The sequence below is a fragment of the Triplophysa rosa genome, linkage group LG8 (assembly GCF_024868665.1).
Source record: "Triplophysa rosa linkage group LG8, Trosa_1v2, whole genome shotgun sequence".
Lineage (NCBI taxonomy): Eukaryota > Metazoa > Chordata > Actinopteri > Cypriniformes > Nemacheilidae > Triplophysa > Triplophysa rosa.
The window spans coordinates 4,178,267-4,201,243 of NC_079897.1; the positions used below are offsets into that span (position 1 = coordinate 4,178,267).

The 22,977-nt window shown below is 37.1% G+C and overlaps 1 protein-coding gene and 1 long non-coding RNA gene across 11 annotated transcripts in view; one reads left to right on the forward strand and one right to left on the reverse strand.

Moving 5' to 3' along the window:
* Positions 1–155: 155 nt before the first annotated feature.
* Positions 156–10,309, reverse strand: dpys (dihydropyrimidinase). 10 transcript variants are annotated; one of them, XM_057339850.1, is made up of 11 exons: positions 10,078–10,309; positions 7,300–8,904; positions 6,340–6,498; positions 5,722–5,901; positions 3,938–4,127; positions 3,124–3,280; positions 2,958–2,990; positions 2,568–2,709; positions 2,255–2,397; positions 704–911; positions 156–474 (listed from the first exon to the last, which is right to left on the reverse strand). In XM_057339850.1, the coding sequence occupies exons 2-11, from the start codon at positions 7,549–7,551 to the stop codon at positions 406–408; spliced, it is 1,533 nt and encodes a 510-aa protein (XP_057195833.1). In that variant the 5' UTR covers positions 7,552–8,904; positions 10,078–10,309; the 3' UTR covers positions 156–405. The 10 variants fall into 10 exon arrangements, with proteins under 10 accessions (XP_057195833.1, XP_057195832.1, XP_057195829.1 ...); XM_057339849.1 differs by having other exon boundaries at positions 7,300–8,956; XM_057339846.1 differs by having other exon boundaries at positions 7,300–9,989.
* Positions 10,310–10,431: 122 nt separating this feature from the next.
* Positions 10,432–22,977, forward strand: part of LOC130557797 (uncharacterized) — a 51,405-nt gene continuing 38,859 nt past the window's right edge. The window contains exon 1 of the long non-coding RNA XR_008963356.1: positions 10,432–10,577. This is a non-coding gene — a long non-coding RNA (uncharacterized LOC130557797). The remainder of the gene's footprint in view (positions 10,578–22,977) is intronic.

Below are 22,977 nucleotides of genomic sequence, written 5' to 3' on the forward strand. Positions count from 1 at the left end.
TAAACTGGGTTTGAATTTTGTAAAAATGTAAACCTGCATAATGTTGTTGCAATATGTTATAATTTATAAATATATTTATATTATTGTGTATAATAGAATATGTGGAATATGATGACAGAAACAGAATGCATCAGAAACGGTTAAGAGTGTAAAACACTGTAAATGCAACACAGGTTTTTTTAAAGTCCAAATATTTATTTGCCTGTTCATGATTTATAAAATTGAATATTCCTATTAAATCACTGTGTAACCAAAATATATATTTCACATTTTGTTTCACAATCACAATACTGCATTGTGTGTTATGTATTTTACAAAATATTTCTGCCTTTCTACAATATTCTCCTTTATGCAGACAGACCCTAAAACATGACGCACATGAATCATTCTTCATTAGTGGCAGAATCATTTTGAGGTTGGAGATATGACTTTTCCGGCATATGGTTCTCTGCTCACGGGACTTGGTTTTCCAACCTTTAAAACAAAAGAAATCCATCTTCAATAATAACAAATGCAACACACACAGAGTTCTCAGTGCAGGGTGAAACAACTTTTACACCTTTTTTTGCACTTTTTTAAATGTCAATTAGCAGTTTTGCTAGGTAAAAATGTCTCTCTCAAATTGTTATTTTAGTTATTTATTGGGCTCTTAAGCCTGATCTAAAAATGAAACATCAGCCCAAAGTGTGGGATGTTGTCTTACCCTTTCTCTCTGATTAATTCTTTTATACACAAATTCAGCGAAGGGTTTTCGTGGGATGAACCGTCCATGGCCTTGTTCTGCAAACAGCTGTCCGTTTTCATACACCACCTTCCCTCTGGAGATAGTGACCACTGGAAGCCCATGACACAGCATGCCTTCAAAAATGTTGTAGTCCACAGCCTGATGGTGTGTTTTTGCTGAAATGACCCTAAAATGACACATAGAAGACATTGTAATATAACTTTTTGATTCACTTCAAGGCTAAATAACCACACTCTTAAAAATAAAGGTGCTTTGCAACGCCATAGAAGAACCTTTTTTTGTCTAAACCAGTTACATAAGACTCCCAGCCTTCCCCTGCTCTCATGTGTGCACTTTACAAACGCAGGAAGTGCGCTTCACACTTCTTCCATTTATGGTCACGTCTTCCCAGACAATTCACTGTACTCCACTTTGTCATGGCAGCATCTGCAGCACATCCAGCACCTATACAACCTACAGAATGTGAACTTGAACACGTAGAAACAGGCATACAAGATTTTGTAAAATCTAGTCTTAGAATTGATGTAAATCTAAACCTGCGACCATAGGCCCTCTTTCATTCGAGGTTCATATCACGTGATTTATGCACAGCTTTTGAGTGAAGTGGGAAAATACTGCTGCATCCGAAAGCCAGAGGGCGCTGTCGTGCGGAAACTCCAAATACACACTGCAGAAGAAGACCATAACACGTTCTAGAATCTAGGAAATGCCTATGGACATCTTTTATCACTGTTACTCAAGCCTCATCACGTATTTTTATGATAATAAAGTATATTTATAATGATCATGTTTGACGGGTGTTGCTTTTACAAATGCACATTATAAGCGACTCAAACTCGCACTGCTTTTAGATCGAGCAGCATTTCCTACTGATCCCAGAGCCGTGTTTTACGGACAAGCTACGCATTAAAAAAATATTGACACATTTCATATCGAAGCCAGCTCGATTACAATAGGATTTAGTGGTATCGAGATAAATTATCGTGCAGCCCTGCCATATAATATACATCACTATGTGTTCATAATGAAGCTTTATGTTTTTTCCCTTAGAATGAGCTATTTCTATCTACACACACGGCGGGTCCCCTTACATGGAGTTCGCCATGTTGTTTCTACAGTAGCCCTAAACGGACAAACTGCTCTACAGAGCTTGTTTCGTAAATATGTTATCTCCTTCTGCAAAGAAGCGAAAACGTGACGACATCTTAGTTCTTAGTTCTGTGCCGCCGTTGTGCTTCGAAAGGGAGGGGTGGAGTGAGCCGTTGGGTGCAATCTGCAACCTCACCACTAGATGCCGCTACATTTCATACACTGGACCTGATGTACAACACTCAAACGTGTAATTTTTTGTTCATTTATGTTTTTTTGTGTTCGTGTGCATTAAAATGCTTGAATACCTACAGTATTTCACTAGTGAAATAAGCATATTTAGACTAAAACAGATATTTTGGCTGTTAAAAACTAAAGCTCAATATCTCTTTCTTTTAAATTACGACGTGACATTTTTACCTTGTAGCCTTCGGGTCCCATATAACCAGATCTGCGTCAGAACCTTTAGCAATTCTCCCTTTTTTAGGATAAAGGTTGAAGATCTTTGCGGCGTTAGAACTGGTGACAGCTACGAATCGATTTTCATCCATTTTGCCATTGTGCTGAGGAAAGTAAACACACGGATTGTGAGTGTCCTTGCGAACGTCTCACAGAATAAGAGGGTCAAAGGTCAGAGACCGCAGATGTAAGATCCGTTTGTTGAGTGTAAATGGCAAATATTTGAGGTAAATATTGTTTGTGTGGTGTGTAATTTCTGTGAGAAGGAACTGACCACTCCTTTCTCCCATATAACAGACATCCTGTCCTCAACGCCGTTGACTCCGTTTGGGATTTTGGTGAAGTCGTCTTTCCCGAGGGCTTTCTGGCAGATCGAGAATGTGCAGTTATCTGTTCCTGTTACGCTCAGATCATCGCTGCAAGAGACAGTGAATCGATCAGCACGCATGCATGCACTTGCAGGACCATGTTGTTTTTCACATGACCTGACAGAGTACATTGACGTTTACTCGCTCTCGTTTCATTTGAAAGGTGTTTTTTCTTTTCTTTTGTGATCTTTTACATGGATTCCATTAAGATTTATAAATGAGAATGTAACTACAGTAAAGCATATCTTAAAGGGATAGTTCACCCTGAAATGATAATTCTGTAATCATTTACTCACCCTTGTTTCATCAAAAGCTTGTCTGACTTTCTTCTGCAAAACATAAAAGATATTTTGAAGAACGCTCAAAATATCTGCTTTTGTGTTTCACAGAAGAAAGAGTCGTATACAGGTTTTAAGGTGAATAAATGATGACGGATTTTGTTTTTCAAAACTTCTTACATACTTGGCGAGCAGGTCCATCAGATATCCAGGGGTACTGGGGTCTGGTCTCAAGGGTGGGCCCATGACGAACCTTGCGGCATGAGCCCAGTCCTTATGCCAGTAGTTTGTGCCATCTGTACCGAGTCCAGCTGCAATGGGCTCTCCAAACACCACTCGACCTGACAGAATACAACCGATGTGATGAGTGATTTATAACTGTGAAGGGACGGGTGCTGTGGCTTCACCTTACTTCTAATATAAATACTTTTGTATGGTTTTGACAAATATGAATCAATAATTATTCAGCATCATCTTATTTTAAATTGATGATTAAGCATGATTAAGACTACATACATTTCTGATTATGATATATTGTAAACTACAGAAAGTAGAGAATAATTCATGGTTTAAGTCTCTAATGAATGCTTAGCATCTATTTTCCTGCTAGGTCAGTGTTACTGTGAAAAGGGACTTCTTATTGTCATGTTCGAAAAACATCTTCTGTTAGCACACACCCTACCCTTGAGGGGTTTGTGATTGTATTGTTTCGGGAAAGTGAGAAGGAGTGGAAAATCACGAGATGGACGAAACGTCATGTTTTAATTACGTACGGGCCTGTCATCTTTGATAATCTATATGACTATATGTCCTGTCTCATGACTCCAGTGTGTGAGAGCTTTGTGTTCTTGTTTAAGTGATTATCTATTGATAACCAATAATGTGAGCTTGATTTACCGAAGTAATGACGTAGTTAGTTGACTCTGTTAACTTAAATACTGCTTTCTTGTTTTGAAAAGACAAGATGAAATTGATTACCAAGTTACCAGTTCCCTCACCGTTTCTCCGTGCGTTGGCCACCACCTTTGCTGCAGATTTACTCATGACGTGCACCACATACAGTGGGCAGTTAGCCGAATGGGCGATAGTGACGGCACGCTGAGTGGCCTCTGCTTCCACTTCCTCCGGACGACACATCTCATGACCCTCAGGACCACTGATGCCCAGAGACAGCATGCGCTTTGCACCCTGGGTGAGCACACACACACACATCAACATTTAAATCAATATGTGCAGGAGGGTAACAGTGTGAATCGAGTTAACTGTTTCTCAGCTAAATCAATATAGTAGTATGGTAGATTTTTGCATTATTTGCCTAAATAAAACATCATTATGTGCAAGGAAAAAGAATAATGTTACATTTACCGATTTTGAATGTTACAGTTTTGCACGTACACATCAGGGTACATACATTTTCCTCAGTGACAGTGAACATTTACGAAAATTTGATTAAGAATTTTAATTCACTGAAATTGAAATAGATTTAAAGTAACATGCTCTATCATTATTCAGTGTACCAGTATTTCAAGAATCACATTTTGAATGCTGGTTCTATCTTTGTTAGTAAAAATGAGAGCGATTTCATTTGACATCATTGCACGTGTCTTAAAAATAATAGTTAAGAAATTTCTCACTTAAGATTAAAATCATCTACATAGCAAAGTTTGAATGACATCTAGGTGACATTTATGTGCATGGGTACAACCTCCGGACCTCTCATAAATGATGGCAGAGCTTTAGTGTAAGAGCACTTTGTGGCAAAAGGTGTTTTTGTTGTGCACATAATAAAAAAAATAACTATATAATTCTAGTATGGTGCTACTGGTATAGTCTCCTCTATAGAACGTTTAACACAATTTTCAATTTACAAATAATTTATGTATTTGGTGCCCTCCAGTGGTATTTTATTACATTTAATATATAATTTAATAATAAATATAATATTGTGATTATTCTAAGAATGTCAGGACAGCAAATTCTTTTATAGCTATAATTCATCCATATATTTATGAAATATGTATTAAACAAAATAATATTCATATTTTGAAATTGTGTTATCATTCGAATTTTGCTAAATATTCATTGTTTGTGGTATAAATTGCTCAATTTAACCCTAACTGGTCATCAAAATATTTAATATTCTTTAAACCTTACTTTAAGTATTTTTATTTACACATGTATTTTGATTTGTATAAATTAGGCATTAAGATGTATCAAACACAAAACAATTTTCAAAAACATGAGATTATGTTAATAATGAATCATTGTACTGGTAACACTTTAAACTTTACAAGGTTGTATTTGTGAACATTAGTAAATACATTAACTAACATGAACTAACACTGAGCAATATAGTTTTCCAGCATTTATGAATCTGTTTTATTGTTAGTTAATGTCAGTTATTATTGTGCATTATCTAATCTTAACAATTACAACTTATTAAATATATTAGTAAATATATTTGCATGGTCCTGCGTTTTGCCTAACCATGGGGCCTAGCATCTCTGCATTATTTTTGACTTGGTAATTTATTTGCCAGATTGAGAAAGTCAGAACATTTCTTCTTCTAATGTGTCGTTCTAAACCCTTATGATGGTCCCGGGGAGTTAATGATTCGCCATATGCACTAATAAACAGATAACAGACAGTCAGCGTACCATATGCGAACCGTTCTGACATACAGTATTTTTCTCTGAAGTATTCACTGTCACAAAGTGTCTCAAAAAATGTATTGACATACGACTCATTTTTAAGATCTTTAAATACCGAGAATGCCTCTCACCTCTGCAATAAGATCTCCATTCTCTGCGTGAACCTGAGCTATAGCCCCGATCTCTTTACACTGAGAGAACGCTGCATACAGCTCGTGGTCCCGCAGCATGAAGACTCCTTTATATGCCATAAACATCTTAAAAGAGTTGACTCCTTTTTCACGGACCAGAGTCTCCATTTCCTTCTTCACCTAGAGAAAGTGCCATTTTATAAGTGTTATTTTTATTGTTGAAAAATATATTAACCAATAAATGCTGTAAAAATATTATTTTTTGCTATTTAATGTTATTTTGTTTTTATTAACATTTATTAAGGGACAGTCATTTTATTCATGACCCATGTATAGGGCTATTTTTTCTGTGGAACACAAAAGAAGACATCTTAAGAAATGTCTCAGTTGTGTTTATACAAAGGAAGTCAATGGTCAAAGTCAGTGTTGTTTGGTTACCAACGTTCTTCAAAATATCTTCTTTTGCATAGAAGAAAGAAAGTCATACAGGTTTGAAATGAAATTACATTTTCATTTTTGGGTGAACTATCCCTTTAATTAACACAAATGATTCGAACCCTATTGCAAAGCAATAATTATTTGTTTTTCTGGTGTAAAACACTTTTACAGTAACCATACAGTGTCATCCCACCAGGTCACAGCCACATGCAGGGAGTAATCGCAGCAGACTTTGGGGTCGGCCGTTCTTCTCCATTGCTCATAGGCTTCCAGGAGTGAACACCCCTTCTGTGGGATGACAAAGTCCAGGATCATGGTCGTGCCTCCTGCTACAGCCGCCTGTGAACACAGAACACTGTCAATTATTATACAGTTATGGGAAGCATGTTAAAATGTAACCCTCTACTGTATTTTTGTTATGAAATATTATTGTTTGTTTTTATAGTATGGTTTTAACCAGTTAAGTATGCTTTATTTTTTTCCACCTTGTGATTTTGGGGAAAACGTCTAATAACCACTTATACACTATGTGAAAAAATAAATGTATACAGTCTCAGAAAGAATTTCAAAATTATTTTCAGTTTTTCTGAATTTACTATTTATGCATGCGTTTAGGTAAAATGACCATTTTTGTTTCATTCTGTCCACTACTAACGATATTTCTCCTAAATGTCAAATAAAAACATTGTTTCTATTTACATTTATTTGCAGAAAATGTAAACTGGAGAAACAGGTGAAAATAACAGAACTCTGTATTTTTCAGACCTCACAAACTGCAAAAAAAACAAGTTCATATTTATTTTTAAGCAAAATAACAGTAATATTATGTATTTAGAAAAAAAATATTTTTTTATGTGATGACTTCGATTTTGTTCATGTGTCTTGTCATGCTGTCAGCCTTTATGTCACTCCTGAGGTTTGATTTTGTTGAAATTCAGCAGACACTGGACTGGAATGGCCACAATATATTTAGAAATGCTGATTAAATGAAATGAAATTCAAAATGGAATTTTTTCAGTGGCTGTAAAAGAATGTACGGTATATATGCGAAAATACTATAAGCATAATTCATTCCAATGTGTTCAGACTTTTTATGAGAAATGATTGATAAACAAAGCATATCATATCAGTTGTACTCACCCTGGTACCTGTATTAAAGTCATCCACAGCTGTAGTGCCCATGAATGACAGCTCCATATGTGTGTGTGTGTCTATTCCACCTGGCAGCACGAGTCTGTGAGTGGCATTAATGACCCGTGTGCCCGCCGGCACCTGCAGATCTAAGCCTACTGCACTGATAACTCCATCTTCAATGTATACATCTGCCATCTCTGAGAAATCCTCATTTACCACCTTCCCTCCTTTTATTAAAATCCTGCTATCATCTGTCATGTTACCTTGCTTTGACTGGTTTCAGTCCCCACAAATGATTTCAAAGAATCCTAATTTAGTTTTGTAGATGAATTTGTTTTTCTCAGTGAACGTGCACAAGGTATAACATTAGAAGGATTACTCGGCTCCCTGTGTTGGCTTTGAGGTGTGATCTGCTCTGAAAGACTGAAGCTTTGACTGTCTGACAGTACTTGTGAATTGACTCACGCCCATTTCATTGCGAAACCCAACCTGTCCGGCCTCATTCTGACATGAACACGAGAACGAGTCAGCTGAGAGAATCAGTTTGTTTGAACACTTTCAATTATTAGGTCTGCACAACAGTGTTGCCAGCTCACTTACTGACTTTTGTTGTTTACTTTCTATTTAAAGGTGTGATGAACTGGGCTTGTTTATTGTTTTATACTTTGTTGTATGAGGTGTACTTATGACTTGTGGTTTTTACATTAAAAAAAACTTCAAAATCAATAAGTAATAGGCTATTTTCTACCCTGGTTTTGAGGCCGGCTGGAGAAACGCTCGGTTTTTAAGGGCGGGCCGCATAGAAGACTTGGAAGTAAACGCCTTCTGTGAATTTGGTTAGACACGTAACGTTAGGTTACACATTCGCCCTATTCGCACAGGATTAGTATTATCTGGGGACCTCGTGTGATTTATGAATGACCTCCCCACATCTGTATTTCATGTGGCGCATTCGCACGGGATAAATGAAGCCTGTGATTTTACTCAAATTTACTGACTTATTTCCCAGATGTGATGGCAAGGCTTTGCGTATAGTTTGTATAGCCTATAGTTGTATGGTGTTTAATGATATCCGTACCTGTCAGCATTTGAGCTCCGTGATCGCGAACCGGACAGAAGATCACCGCGATCGCGAATCTCAAATGTTACGAGAGTTTCCATGATAAATAAACAAACGGGAGACTCCCGGTAACTTATGGATATAATACCAAAAATAATACCAAAACACTTCAAAACAGTAAACTTTGAAAAATGATATATGAGCCCGCCAAATCACAGAGATGCCAATTTGCACTAATATTATCACAGGATGGTAGGTCATTTGTGGGGGAATTTTTACTTTACAAATTACAGACATGGTCGATTCGCACGGGATTAAGATCACAGACAACCTCTGCAGTTATTACAAATGACTAGAGGTCCCCGGGTAATAATAATCCCGTGCGAATAGTGCTCAGGGCATATCAAGCGATCTCTAACAAAGCAATAGTGACGCATAGTACAAAAATGTTTTACTCACATAAGATTGTTGCGCCATTCCTGATCCAATATTGACGGCACAGCACTGCTTTTTCATTTTAGTCTCTCCGCAAATCCATCATCGACCTGTGCCTTGTTCACAAAGGAATCCTCTGTAATGTTTTACCCACGTGAGCTGGAACGTCTTTAAAAATAAACTTCAACTACGCATTACTAATGTCGGAATCCGAAGGAAGGTTATGCAGCGACTGTATTCTTCCACAACCAGGCACTGACTCCACAATATTTAGCAATCTTTAACGGCATGTTTATTGCTCGCTCGCTCTATCTGGTTCCGCGCAATTTGCGTTACTTCAGAATTGTCATGCGTGAACCAGTGGGCGGGGTTAGAGAAGTAGTCATTGATATTCTCCTGTGGAGGCGGTGTTCAACCTGTCATAGATAGGTGCATTCCAGAACCTGGCGTTCGCTGGGCCTGGTGTCAATAACAGATGTTACTGGCATTTTCAGTTCTGACACTTACAAGATGTTCGCGTGAATATGATTCCCTCTTATATAACAAAAGCTCGGGTTAAATTGTGGTTTTAATTCATGGCACCTTTAAAATAGTTGGCAACACTGACAACAAATCATTTGAATCATTAAAATAATCAGTATCCTGAAAATAAATAAACCTGCTGTTCAGGTTTATAGCCTATCTGCGACCCTGTCTGTGTCTGTTTGTTTCTGTTGCCTTTTTATGATATTTTTAAGATAAAAGTCAATTAATATTTTGATACCAATGCAAAATAAAGTAATTGTATTATTTCAATATTATATGCATTTTTGATATCATTTAAATGTAGGTCTAATGTAAATACAGGAAATGTATTTACAGAAATACATATTTTTACAGTGAAAGCGTTTTACTGACAGATTTACAGAACAGTGTGTAGCAAATATATTAGGCCTATTTGTAGTATTTATAGGATGCACTGGCCACACCTGTTCATTTGTTATATTCATTATTCTTAAAAATAGCAATCGTATATTCCATAAACCTTGTATTAACTCGGGTTTCATTTTTTTTGCTATATGGTGCATACAAAAAAAGAGGAACTTTACAGATCTATGAACCTGAGAGAAATATTGGGGCGCTGTTTACCGTAATGGCGTTCGGTAACACGTCCTTGCGCTTTAGCTTTTGTGACGTCCGCACCGCAATCAATCCCACAATTCTTCAAGAAGTAAGGAGCATGGTGAGTTAAATCGTGCCTTTGAGATCACGACCTTACTGGAATTGACAGTAACGGATAGAAAGCATACCTTACATATGCCGGAGTTTATTGTTAAATGCGTTTGTGGCAGGTAAGCCTATGTTTTGAAGTTTCTCCGGAGCGGCTGACGAAAACACAGCAGTCTGTTACATAGCTAGCAGCAGTGGCGGAGCCAGAGGGGGGTCCAAGGTGGCACTGAACACCCCTGACATCCAATTGGCCACCCTGGGTGCAACCCCATAATTTAATTCGCTACTTATGTTGATTGACATCTGATTTCACCTTTCGTTAAACAACGCTTTTATTTTGACGTTCGGGGTCATGCTTGCACGTGACGTCACCGCACACGAAATTCAAGCGAGTCTAGTTGAGAATGAGAACGGAAAAAAGTTGTGCGATGGATTGTACAGCGCGAAATCTGAGATATCTTTTTAAAGACTGACGAAAGAGAGAAAAGAAGCAAATGGACCGCTGCAATTTGCTAAACAAATGGAATATTCAAAAGTACCCGCTTGCTTGCTAGCCATTTCAAGTCCGACCCAGCTGCAGGTACGTTTTTTTGTTGAACCATACCATTATAGTGTTATCTACTTTATTTCTAACGTTACACTTTTAAATGTTGCGTAAATGTAAAGTTTTCACAGCGTTTTCTAACCTTAGATAAATATAAACAGTGTTGGGAGAGATCCTCCATTTCTTTTAACATTCTAAGCAGGTGTACTTCATACAAACTTTAAAAGAAAGAAATAAGTTTGCCTTGGCTTTAGGATTCCTAAACAACTTTTCATTGTGTAAGTTTATGTTAGGCTCCATTAACAGATAGTAAATCGGTTCCCAACATAACATACATTGTTTACATCAGGGTCGGAAATTAACAGAGGCTTTGGAAAAAATGACAAAAAGGTGAACAAATCTGCTCTCCAGGTTCAAGACAAAAGAGGAAAAATATTCCATGCATAATAAAAAACTAGCTATGACAGTCGCAATCTAAATAATATTAGGTGAAAATGAACGAATGTGGATGACAGCTTTTTTGCTCTGCTACAACTTTGAGCAGTACAGCCAATCAAGTTCAGGGTATGAATATTCTGACCAATCAGAAGCATTTAAATGATTCATCGGTGAAGAAGAGCTGTGCTGAAGTGCGTCACGCTCAAAAAGTTTATCATTAGCAACCGCGTACAGATACGATGTAAGAAAGAGATTCATTAGTAGTCAGACTCTTTACTGTATTACCTGAAGCCATTGAGTGTTTTAGTGATGTTGGATGTTCTTTGTTTGTTTTCTACATATTTCCCGTTTGAATAACTGCTTTTTATGTTCCTTAGAGAATCAAAAAAAGCAATAAAACAGCAATACAATAATTCATAAACGCTTCTCGGCTTGTTTTGTAGCTTGTAAAGCGTGTGACAAGTGTTCATGTATCCTAATATCTGAAAGTAATAATCAAGATGACAACATCAAGGGCAATAATCAGCATCAATGATTTTTTTAAATCTTGCAGTCCTATGGAATGAGTTTGTTTTATCAGATATATGCTGCTCTGATCCACATCAGTTTAAAGACACCTCTGGTGCTGCTTTGTTTCTGTTTAAATTAAACAAGTTATCAGGGTTAAGATATGTTTTCAACATTTTCATTATTTATATTTTATTGTTTATTTCATCTACATACATTTAGAAGTAAATTATCACTTGTACCTCTTATCAGCAATACTAGGATTTATTTTTTTATAATTTGATGCCAGGTCAGGGTTAAACACACATTTTCTGTCATGGTCTGTGGACCCCCTGAAGTAGCCTTGGCCACCCCCTGGCCACCCCATATATAAAACTCTAGCTCCGCCACTGGTTAGCAGACCTTGGCCAGACTCACCTGTTGTGCGCACTCACTGTCCGTTGTTTTAACTATCACAAATTTGTGTTTATAACAGTAATGCACAATTAACAGTGTTTATGTAGGCCTGCGATGTGACTAGCGTTTACTTTGTAGGCGTAGTAAAAAGTGTCCAACTTTTAGACGGAAATCTATTTTAACATTAGGCCTGGCCTACATGTTGTACGAATGGTTTTAAAAAGTATTTTTTGCCTGGGAACTTAGGGAGTTTTGAGTTATGGTAGATGAATACATGCCATAAACAAATCATGATATGACTTTTGGAAAAACAGATTGCTGCTTCTAATTGCAGATTAATGACAATCTTGATTGACAAAAGAGTGCTCTGTTGCATATAAAAACGTAGTCGTTGCCTATAGCTTTATAATCGAACAACATTTTTCAATGGAATGGACTTTTCTTACCTAATAAGATACTGTTAATTACTCATGGTGTTCCAACCATTACAACTTCGCAAGGACAGTCTGGCGCTTCAGATTTGCAGTAAGTATATTTTCATTGTAAAAGACTTTGTTACGGACTAACGCGAGTTGAGTTTGTCGTGTGTTTGTGATCTGCAAATGCAGACGCACGCAATGTGAAAAATGACAACGTAAGTCCTAATAATCAGTAATTATGTTCCAACAAGAGGCAACAAATGTCGTGTTTATAATGGGGTTTATTGTCTTTGTTGAGTCGCGACGAGACATGGCGTAACACTGGTTGATCACTAACGGCAAATCTTTATAACGTCGTATATAAAAGGTAAAACAGTTATCTATAGTTTTTAACTATTTAACATAATATATTTTTTAAAAACCTTACCAATCCTTTACATCTTGCTCAGGTCGCGCTGGCAAAGTTGATGTATCGGCTTGATAATCTTCATTTTCCGGATCAGATTCTGGCTCGAATTGATATAAGGAAGTACCGATGACATTTTATCACCTGTCAGTACAATTGCTTGGGAACCTGATGTTCCAAATATGGTAAGAGGCATTGCATTAACGTCACACGCTTGCAGTATTCGACCAATCACTACGCACTGGTTAACTGGCCAATCATAGCACACCTCGCTTTTCAGAGCGATGAGCTTTGTAAAAAATCTGCACGTTTCAGAGAGGCGGGGCAAAGAGGTGATACAAACATGAACGGTATGTGGAAAATAAAGCGTTTTTGAACCTTAAATCGTGTATACACATTACATTACATCTAAAACAAACGATAATATTCATTTAATTAACAAATGTAAGTATACAGTAAACATTACATATGAAATAATGAATGAATAAATACCTAAATGGAAAGAGCTGTATTTTTGATGTGTGTGACAGTTATTGGCCCCAATGTTGTCTAGGCAACAACGGCTATTTCAGCTTCCTGTTAGTATGTCCCAGTATGTCTCTTTTGCCATGTACTCAAAAGTACCTACTATTCCAACACAAAAACAGTACCTACTATTAGGCAGAGGTGGGTAGAGTAGCCAAAATCTTTACTCAAGTAAAAGTACAAGTAACTAGAGAAATTGTTACAAAAGTAAAAGTCACTATTCTAAAATTTACTTGAGTAAAAGTAAAAAAGTATGCAATGAAAAAACTACTCAAGCAGCTAGTTACTTAGTTACTTTGTATCTGATTATATAGGCCTACTACATAAAATTAATATTAACGCCAATATTTTAATATTTTTTAATCAATATTCTTAATTATCATAAACAGATATCTTTGCAATATAGAGAGACTAAAGAATAGACAAACACAGAAGAGACAAGCATTTCTGTCAATTTCATCTAGTCCTGATGTCAATGTAGTTTACACAACTTATTTAGAATAATAGACCAAGTCAAAATAAAGCATGAACTAAACTCAGAGCATTTCCTAAGATGATCTAGAACATCTGCAGTGCTCTCTTAAATGAAATACACATTTTTGAACAAAGCTCATGTTTTCTTGTGTTGTGTCACGTGTGTGTTGTGAAACGCTCTTGTAAACAAACAGTAAACAGTGAACCACACGCCCATCAACAAGTTTTCTTCCTTCTGTTCTTCAAATGTATATTTCTGCAAGCCCACGTCTCTGTGTCTGACAGGTAACGCGCATGTTGTTGTGTCTGACGAACAGGTCGCGCGGGTGCGCGCATATGGCGGGCATTTATCATTGCTGGCAAACAATATGACACATTTGCAGTTTTGATTGTATAGATATAGATTAATATCCACTTCATCCAACGCTCTTTGTGTTCTGCGTGTTCTTAAGTTTCGCGCTACGAGGAGTGAGTAATCCTGCTTCAGATGATTCAGATCGTGCTGCGAACTGAACAAATCATTTGAACTGATTCATTAGCCTATTCAAATGGTTTTGCCCATTGTTCAATTAATGCTTTCAAAAGAATCGACTCAAAAGAATCGATCACTCGGGAATGCCCGTAAAAAGAGACGACAACCTTGAAATAAACAACGCGTTTTAAAAAGCAAATTTTAAAATGAAGGAACGAAGGAACGTCACTCAATGTAAGTTATGTAACGAAGTAAAAGTACAGATTTTCTATTAGAAATTTACTCAAGTAAGAGTAAAAGTACACACTTTTAATTTTACTTAAAAAGTACATATTTTCCAAAATGTTGCTCAAGTAAATGTAACGAAGTAAATGTAGCGCGTTACTACCCACCTCTGCTATTAGGGCATAGTATAAGTAGGCAAAATGGAATGCAGGCCCTGCATTCCATTTCGAAGGGCTCATCCCTATGCCCTATGCCCTACGAATGGTTTACCCTCCGGAGTGAGAGCTTTGAAGGGTTAAAGGGTGTAGGGGACCAAACAACTGTTTCTTGAAGTGCCCTTCTGCGTCGTCATCCCGCGCCCATAAGGAGGCGGTTTCACCACGCAGAGAATCATGGGAGCCCAAAGTGACCATCAGTTGTACCCTTCGAAATCCTTCATTCTGAAGGGCCGAATGACTCTTCAGTATGGCGGCCATGATTGTTGTCACTCCGAAGGGCCCTTCGGAGGGCAATATATCCAAGTTAGAACGCAGGGCTGGTATCTCTGGTTTTACTCACAGCGCTGATCATTACAACCAATCATAGACAGCGCACGTACGTAATGACCAATCACAAGTTTAGATGAGTCATCGGTGTAACACAGCTTAATTTGTTGCGTACGGCACACTTCACGCTTGCTGACAGAGACGGTCAGTCAAACTCATTTATTATAACGGGAGTTTAATGCTGTCAGCTTCATTCATTATAACGCGAAATATAACAGAAGTCACCGTTTCGGAGACGTTTTTGGTTCGTTTTCTGTTTATTCCTGGTTTAAATGTTTCATGCTGCTAAAAGAAACAATGTGAAGATTTACTAATGCAAAACCCGCAATTATCACCCTCAAAAAATAGTTTGTCTGCGAAGTCTAAAAGAATATTACATGCAGTTTAATGAATTTAATGTTTTATTTGACATTTAAAATCATGATTACAATATCAAGAGCATTAATAACAATGTTTTTTTCTTAAATCTGCCTTAAATTTAGTCATTTAAGCCTTTATGTAATGTAGCCTATTCACTTTGTTACATTAATCTTACAACATTATGTAATATTGGTGTAAACATGGCACATTTGAGCAGCATTATATAGTCTTTGTATTAAACCATGTCATGCGTCCGTCATTATTTAGCAGTTGGATTTTATGATTCCTGCATAGATGGTGAGAACTGATGTTGGGGAATATATCCAAAGTCATTCTAAATTGTTACTGATACAGTCAAAAACTCTCTGCTTTGCAAGACGCTTTAGCTTAGCTTTAAATTCTACTGTTTTAGTATTCTTTTCAGATATGATAAGACTAGGCTACATCTCTTAAAGCAGAGCGCTCTGGTTATCATTTCACTAATGTTTTACATACACAGCTTCACATGCATGATCAGGGCAAGTTCTACAATCCTGCTATATGTGTGCAGTATGTACATTGATCTGCTGGCTTGTTTGGGGGCAAATTTATTTTTGACATACATTTTAAATATATACAACTATTTGTCTTATTTGTATGAATTTGTCTGTCCTTTATTAGATTTAGCAATTGTTATAATTTGTATTTGTGCTGGGCAATTATAGGTAAAATAGTAAAACTTGAGAGAATTGGGTGGGGTCGAATTTGAGTGGCTCCTACCCTAACAGATGTAATCTCACTTTTGATAAAACTTGAGAGCCCTGTAACTGTAAAATATAAATTTAACATCTACTTCCACTATTCCCCAGTCTCTACTGCAGTGTCGGTGTCCAAATGGATGCGTTGCGTTTGTCGTGATTCTGCCTCATCTTGCCATGTCTTTCTTGATCTTGTGACAGAATCACGGCAGGATCCCTTGTTATATGTGGAGATAGAGATTTTGACCCTTTCGTCCTTCCACATCCTCTCTCTCTCTCTCCGGTGCCGCGTTTCTACTCCCACCCTGGTTCCTTGTTAGCTTCTCCTCGTGTCTATTGTCTTGTGCTCGTTCATTGTCTGTGGTCATACCTCTGCCTTGTGCTGATTTTGTTACGATTACCTGTTCCTGTTCGTGATCATTCAGTAAGTCTAGTGTTAGTTCATTGTGGTTTGTCTAGTGTTGTACTTAGTCTTTGTTAGTTTAGTTTAGTCAGTTTATCTTCCTGTTTACCTGTTATATTATTTCCCTTGTTATCGTGTCTTGTTTTCCCCACTGTGGGTTTTTGTTTTACGTTTCTTGTTATAATAAGTATTTGTGTTAAACCCTTCATCCCCGCTGCCTGCAATTGGGTTCTTTCCCCCGCAATTCATGACAGCGCTGCTGACGTCACGTTCCCATTCTCTTTTGTAAAATAAAGGATTTTACAATGTGCTGCACATTAAGTAAAACTAATTTCGTAAAGTTAAAAATGCATAACGAAATCTTTTTTAATCCCTTTAAGTTATTTATGGGTAAATAAATACATTTTGTTAATTCGTTTTCTTGAGAAAACTAATAAGTGGGAACTACACCTAAACAGTTGTCTGCTACGCAGGGCAGGGGCGGACTTAACCAATAAGCGAGGTAAGCGGCCGCTTAGGGCCCCCTCCAACAAATACCCAGAAGTTTAAAGCGTGTTTAGGCCTATTAGTTTTCTATCATATTTTGTATGGTCAGGAGGATACAACCATTAAATTGTAACGTTATTATGACATCCGCGTGAATTTGCACCTACGTCAGCAGTTCATTGGCATGGCCAGAGAGAAAGTTACGGCAGAACTTAGAAGAGCGAGAGAAAAGTTATCAGCTGCAGATTAAGTATATAATGAAACGCATATACCCCAGCGGAGCCGAAAAAAAGGAGAGAAAAAAGAATTTGACCAAACTTCCAAAAGTCTCTTCCTTTTTCACACAAGCTCCACCGATAGCTAACTCCTGTTCCCGAGAAATGTGCTGGATGAGTGCAGCCCAAGATCAGCATGCAAACAGCACACAGACAGACAGTTTTATTGAGTGACGATCCTGCTTTCAGAGACGGTGAAAAGATTAGCCGATTGGTGGCTAGTGTACAGTGTAAAAAATGATAGTGTAGTTTGCTTTTGTTGTCAAATCTTTGGTGCCTGGTCCAATCTGTTCAGTGGAGATGGGTAAAATAACTGTAGAAATTTGTCTTCCCAGTTAAAAGTGCTTGAAAGGTCTCAAGACCACAAAAATAATAATATCAAAGTGTAAGCAGATGTTGTAAATAATTTGTTTGTGAATTAAGTTTTTTTAATTATTTGTGAATTTTCTATTTCATTTTTATTTCACTTTAAGACAAATAATTTGCAGACAGTAAGATGTGACATACAGTTTATTTAAAAATATAGAGAAAAGTCTTGAGAACGAGATGGCAAAATAAGGGTTATAAAGGGTGCATATTACGACTGCTGAGGCCCCCATGCCTGAAATCACTATGAAGAGGGTCTTAGTGGCCACAATTCCATTAATAAGCGCAAATAATGCATAATAATAGATTATCATAATAAAAATAGTATAATAATAATAGATGTCATGTCTAGGTGTGTCTTAATAATTGTCATGTTCTGTATTGGTGGCACTAGCTTTGAGGCTTTACATTAAATGTACAGTGCCCTCCACTATTATTGGCACCCTTGGTAAATATGAGCATCATTTTGATCTTTTATTTAAAAACATCTACAAAATTCCAACATTTCATTCAAGTAAAACAAATTGAAGTGGGGGGAAATATCACATTGTGAAAAAACTACACCCTGGCCACAATTAGCCTGTTGGCACCCCTAGACTCCCAAGTATATTCACATTAATATTAAAATTTCCTGAGCACACCAGGGTGACTAGAAACATGATGTTGTCCAGTCATGACTTCTTGTTTCACAGGAGAATAATATGAATTAACGCAAAGCCCAACCCCTGTAATAATCATTAATCGCAATGGGTAAAACCAAAGAATATAGTTCTGATGTGCACCAAAAGATGGTTAAGCTACACAAAATAGAGAGTGGATTTAAATGGAAATGGGAAAATTGCATAAATTAGTTGAATTTTACTGTCAGAAAAAATAAAATAAAGGAAAACTGCACCTCCATCACCACAAGTTGTTTGGGACACTGTTCAAGAAACTAATCTTCTGCTCTCTTGCAAAAATGAACTCCACCATATTAATCTGCCATACTGGAACTTCAAACAGAACTGGGTTCTATATGAAATGAAAAATAGTTTTTTTTGGCAGCAATAACACAAGATAGGTTTGGTGCACACGCAGGGATAAAAAAGTGCCCCATGTCCACAGTTAAATATACCGTCAGGTCTTCATGTGGACCTACTTTTATACCAGAGGTTCTGGACATCTTGTTCAGATACATGTCATCATGTTTTATATCAAATACCAACAAATAAAAAAATCAAAACCTGACTTGCTGTGCTAGAAATATTATAATGGGTCGTGGTTAGATCTTCCATCAGCACGTTGGTTCAAAACAAACATCCAAATCAACAAAAAATGGGTCACTGAACACAAAATCAAGATCCTGCCATAGCTGTTACGTGTCAGGCGAATATGGAAGGGAAACAATGATGCGGGACTAATTAACAATGATAGAAACTAATGAAAGAACACAGGCAGACGGAAACATGGAACAAAACCTAACGGAACCATGACAATAGCCATCCCAGTTCCCTGATCTGAACCCTAGGAAATGAGTGGGATGAACTGAAGAAGAGGGAGGACCAACATTTGAAGGATCTGTAGAAATTCTTTATGGAGGAAGGGACTCGGATGACTCTCAATGTATTCTCAAACCTCATCAGACTGAAAAGAAAACACTCAGAGCTGATTTTCTTATCAATTGAGGTTGCGTAGCGTATTAAATACAAGGGTGCCAATAATTGTGGCCAACATGTATGGAAGAAAAACATTTTTTTACAATGTGATATTCCACCTACTTCATATTGTTTTCATTTCAATTAAATGTTGGAATTTTGTAGATCATTTTTTAAAATAAAAGATCAAAACAATGCAGATTTATTTTTACAGCCGCCTTTGCTCATATTTACCAAGGGTGCCAATAATAGTGGAGGGCACTGTAGGTCTGCTGCGGTGTGCATTTTCAAAAGTTTTCTGTAAGTTGTTTCAAGGTAGTATAAATGTTAATAATATTATCATACAATTTAGTTTGATACGTTTTGATTAGACAAGGGCATCAAATACACCACCTGGAATATTTCTTGATAAGTGGCAAAAAAGTAACATCTCCTCAAGCCGATAATTACAACTCGCCTTATGTTCACAGTTGCAAAAAAACTAAACTAATATGAAAAATGAAAAACAATGTGTTTATATTTTACCCTGTATAGTATTATAAATTGTTAATTCATATAACTCTCATGTCATGATGTATCATGCCTGGGTGATTTGTTTCAGTTACACAAAAAGTTGCATTTGTCGTCAATCTGTTATATTTTGCATTGTTAGTCATGTTTCTGTTTGCAGGAATTTGTAAGAGCATATGAATAATGCAACTCTAATGATTGGTTTTTGTTGTGTTATTGCTTCCGTTGGGTCTTTTTGTTGTAGGACAGGAATATCCTCAGAGCTGTGAATTGCATCAGCCGGTTCAGGGAAAGTCTTTCACTGTCACAGCTTCTTGTGTAGCTTTACTTTGTCTTTGCTGCTTTAAAAAACAGAAAACTGACATGCACGCGAGACACAAAGATGCATGTGCTGGAAAGATAAGCAAGCCTTTAGGGTTTATAAGTACCTCACCTCTCTCTCTCTCTTTATCTATTTTTTTCCTCACTCATTTTCTCTCTCACACACACATGCACACACTAAACAATTCTGCATGCCTTAAGAGGATTTACTGCTTGATTTGAAGTGTAATCAGAGTATGAAATATTAAGAAAGCTGGAGTATCTGCACCGCTCCTCTGCAAACGAGGATAAGAATTTACTTTTACTTGTGAAGTTTAGCGTAGTTATTTGTTTATATTCATATTCACTGATCGTGTGGATTTATGACGGCTGTGTTTGGTTTAGGCCGGAATTGTACTTAACACGAGTCAAAACGGACGTCACTACTTGGCCAACGATTCTAAAAAGATCAAAATAAATAGAATGAAATGAGAAATTGCATGTTTCTATATGCTTTACCCTATAGGTTGCCATTGTGAGAGCCTTACTCTTTGTGTTTCTCTGGGATAAATCTAATGTTGCAAAAGAAAGAAATGTGTTGTCCGCACACTGATATAATATGCTTCAAAGTTTATTTTAATAGCGCAACGTTTCGACCGTCAGGTCTTCATCAGGCACAATGTCGGTCGAAACGTTGCGCTATTCAAATAAACTTTGAAGCATATATTATATCAGTGTGCGGACAACACATTTCTTTCTTTTGTGATTGACCCTTTTTTGTTGTCCGGCACCTGAGCCCAATCTGAGTTGCTTGGATGTGCAGACCTCTTTGTATTTTATTAAATCTAATGTTGTCCATAGAGTTCAAGTTGTATTTTACTTCAAACATATTATTTTTGAGTCGTGCAAGACTGTTGAAATATTTCAACCCATCGATACACACCAGGAGATGGCAGTATTTACCTGCATTACAGAAGATTTGAGTCCATCCTCATTCTAAGTTACATTAAGACTCAAATGTCAAGTGAAATGAATTAGATATCATAGTTTTTCCAGTGCAAATGCATTTTTAGTTATAACTTTATCCGTTGCTCTAAGAACTAATAAAACAAATCCTGATAAGTACTCTGTTTTACAGTAGAAATATACCCCAGTAAATCTTTGTTTTAAAGACCCTTTAAAAATACATTTTCTCAGTTATTATTTAGGTAAAGAAAAACTGTATTTGGTCACATGTTAGGTGTTTTGTGTAATGTACAGACATCACAAGCACAGAATCTATCAATGCTTTTCAACAGATTGAAGCTCGTGCGACGTGTCTCATGGCAGGGTTTGTAGATTCAAGCGAATGTGTCACAAAGTGGCACGTCAAGCACCAGCACAGAGACTCGCAAATGTAAAGCTTCCAACAATAGGAGGCGGAAAATGTGAAGGGGAACAATTAAATTACGCCTTGCATGAAGTTTGCTTTTCATTTTGTGAGGCAAATTTAGTGGCATGCTTAATCATTATGCTGTCGAACACGATTCGCAAAAATATTCAAGAGCTTTGCGTGCCTCACTGCCCTTTCTGTATTGAAAAATAATGGGGCTCTATCCAATTAAAAACTGCATTTAAATCAAGAAAGTATTACATGGTCTTTAACAGTATCTGTCCGCTGGAGCTTCTCAGATGCAGAAGGACTAACAGACTCTCTGGCTGTGTGTTATTGTGCTACGTTTTGCTTGAGGATCGAAACAAAGCACAGGAGTTATTTACAATAAATAATATTTTCATTGCTCAGGTGACCAGATTCGGTTACGAGACAGAAAACTTAATTCCTTTTGGTTTTAAATTCAAACATGTAAACTTGACATTTTGAACGGCTTATTTAGGACAGGTTGTGCATACATCTTGCATTTGTATTGTTGGTACTACGCCATGTTTTTTTATGCTTGGTAAAATATTTTAAAATGGTAAATTCTGCACGTGACCACATTAGAAGTAGATTTTACTGCTAGTGAATAATAACAGGACTATGAATTCCAGAATTAGTTTGTAATATTCTGGTTGCTGCATTGCGTTTATTGCATTATTTTCAATGCTCTTTACAGTTACGTGTGTGTTTATACTGTACATTCATGTGACATGTTTGCATTTCTTTACTCAAATCACATCATCATTTTTTCTTACGTGTAAATCACGTCAAGGTAAAAATCACGTCTTCTGCTTCTGACATGATGTAAAATCTACTGTAGCTGCTCCTCGGCATAATTAAAAGATTTGCAAACACATGTCAGCCGATTATTGCACGCAAACTGCTTTCTGTCGTCCCCAGCTGCATTACATTCCAGAAATCATTTACTGCTGCAATCTGATGTTTACTTCCAATGGCTAAATCTACTTACCACTCAAATCATTAATTGATATTTTAATGCCATTCTTATAATTGAAGTTGGCTAAATCCATGAACAAAAGGAGACTGTGAATACAAATAGTGATCGCTGTAATACACACATTTGTTTTTATTCTCTCACTGTGTGTGTGTGGTGGATGCATGGATGCTGAACCGCTAGATGACATTGTTGAGCAACTGAACTCTCTCTCTCTCTCTCTCTCTCTCTCTCTCTCTCTCTCTCTCTCTCTCTCTCGCTCTCTCTCGCGCTCTCTCTCGCTCTCTCTCTCTCTCTGTATATCTGTCTTCAAGTAATTTGGAGATCTGTGTGTTTTATCCGCAAAGACAGATATTTGCAGGACCCTTGTGACTTCATCGCTTACAGATGCATTTCTGAAATAGTTTAAGTGGCAGTGTTACAAAAGTAGCAGGGGATTGTGGGTCAATGGTCTTCTGAAATCAGAGACAATAACATCCTGTTTAGAGCAGAAAGGCTGGATATTTGCTCTTATCGTCTCTGAATCGAAGAGGACATTTTCCGTGTCTCGGGCTCTTCGAGATGTTAATGTTCTCCTTTTCACTGG

What these genes read in the sequence shown, in the direction of transcription:
- dpys (XM_057339850.1), bottom strand. Translation starts at nt 7,551, where the DNA reads ATGACAGATGATAGCAGGATTTTAATAAAAGGAGGGAAGGTGGTAAAT. An exon ending in AAGCTTTTGATGAAACAAGG is followed by an intron (nt 2,710 to 2,957) that starts GTGAGTAAATGA and finishes TGTCTCTTGCAG; the next exon opens with CGATGATCTGAGCGTAACAG. An exon ending in TTATATGGGAGAAAGGAGTG is followed by an intron (nt 2,398 to 2,567) that starts GTCAGTTCCTTC and finishes TACTTTCCTCAG; the next exon opens with CACAATGGCAAAATGGATGA.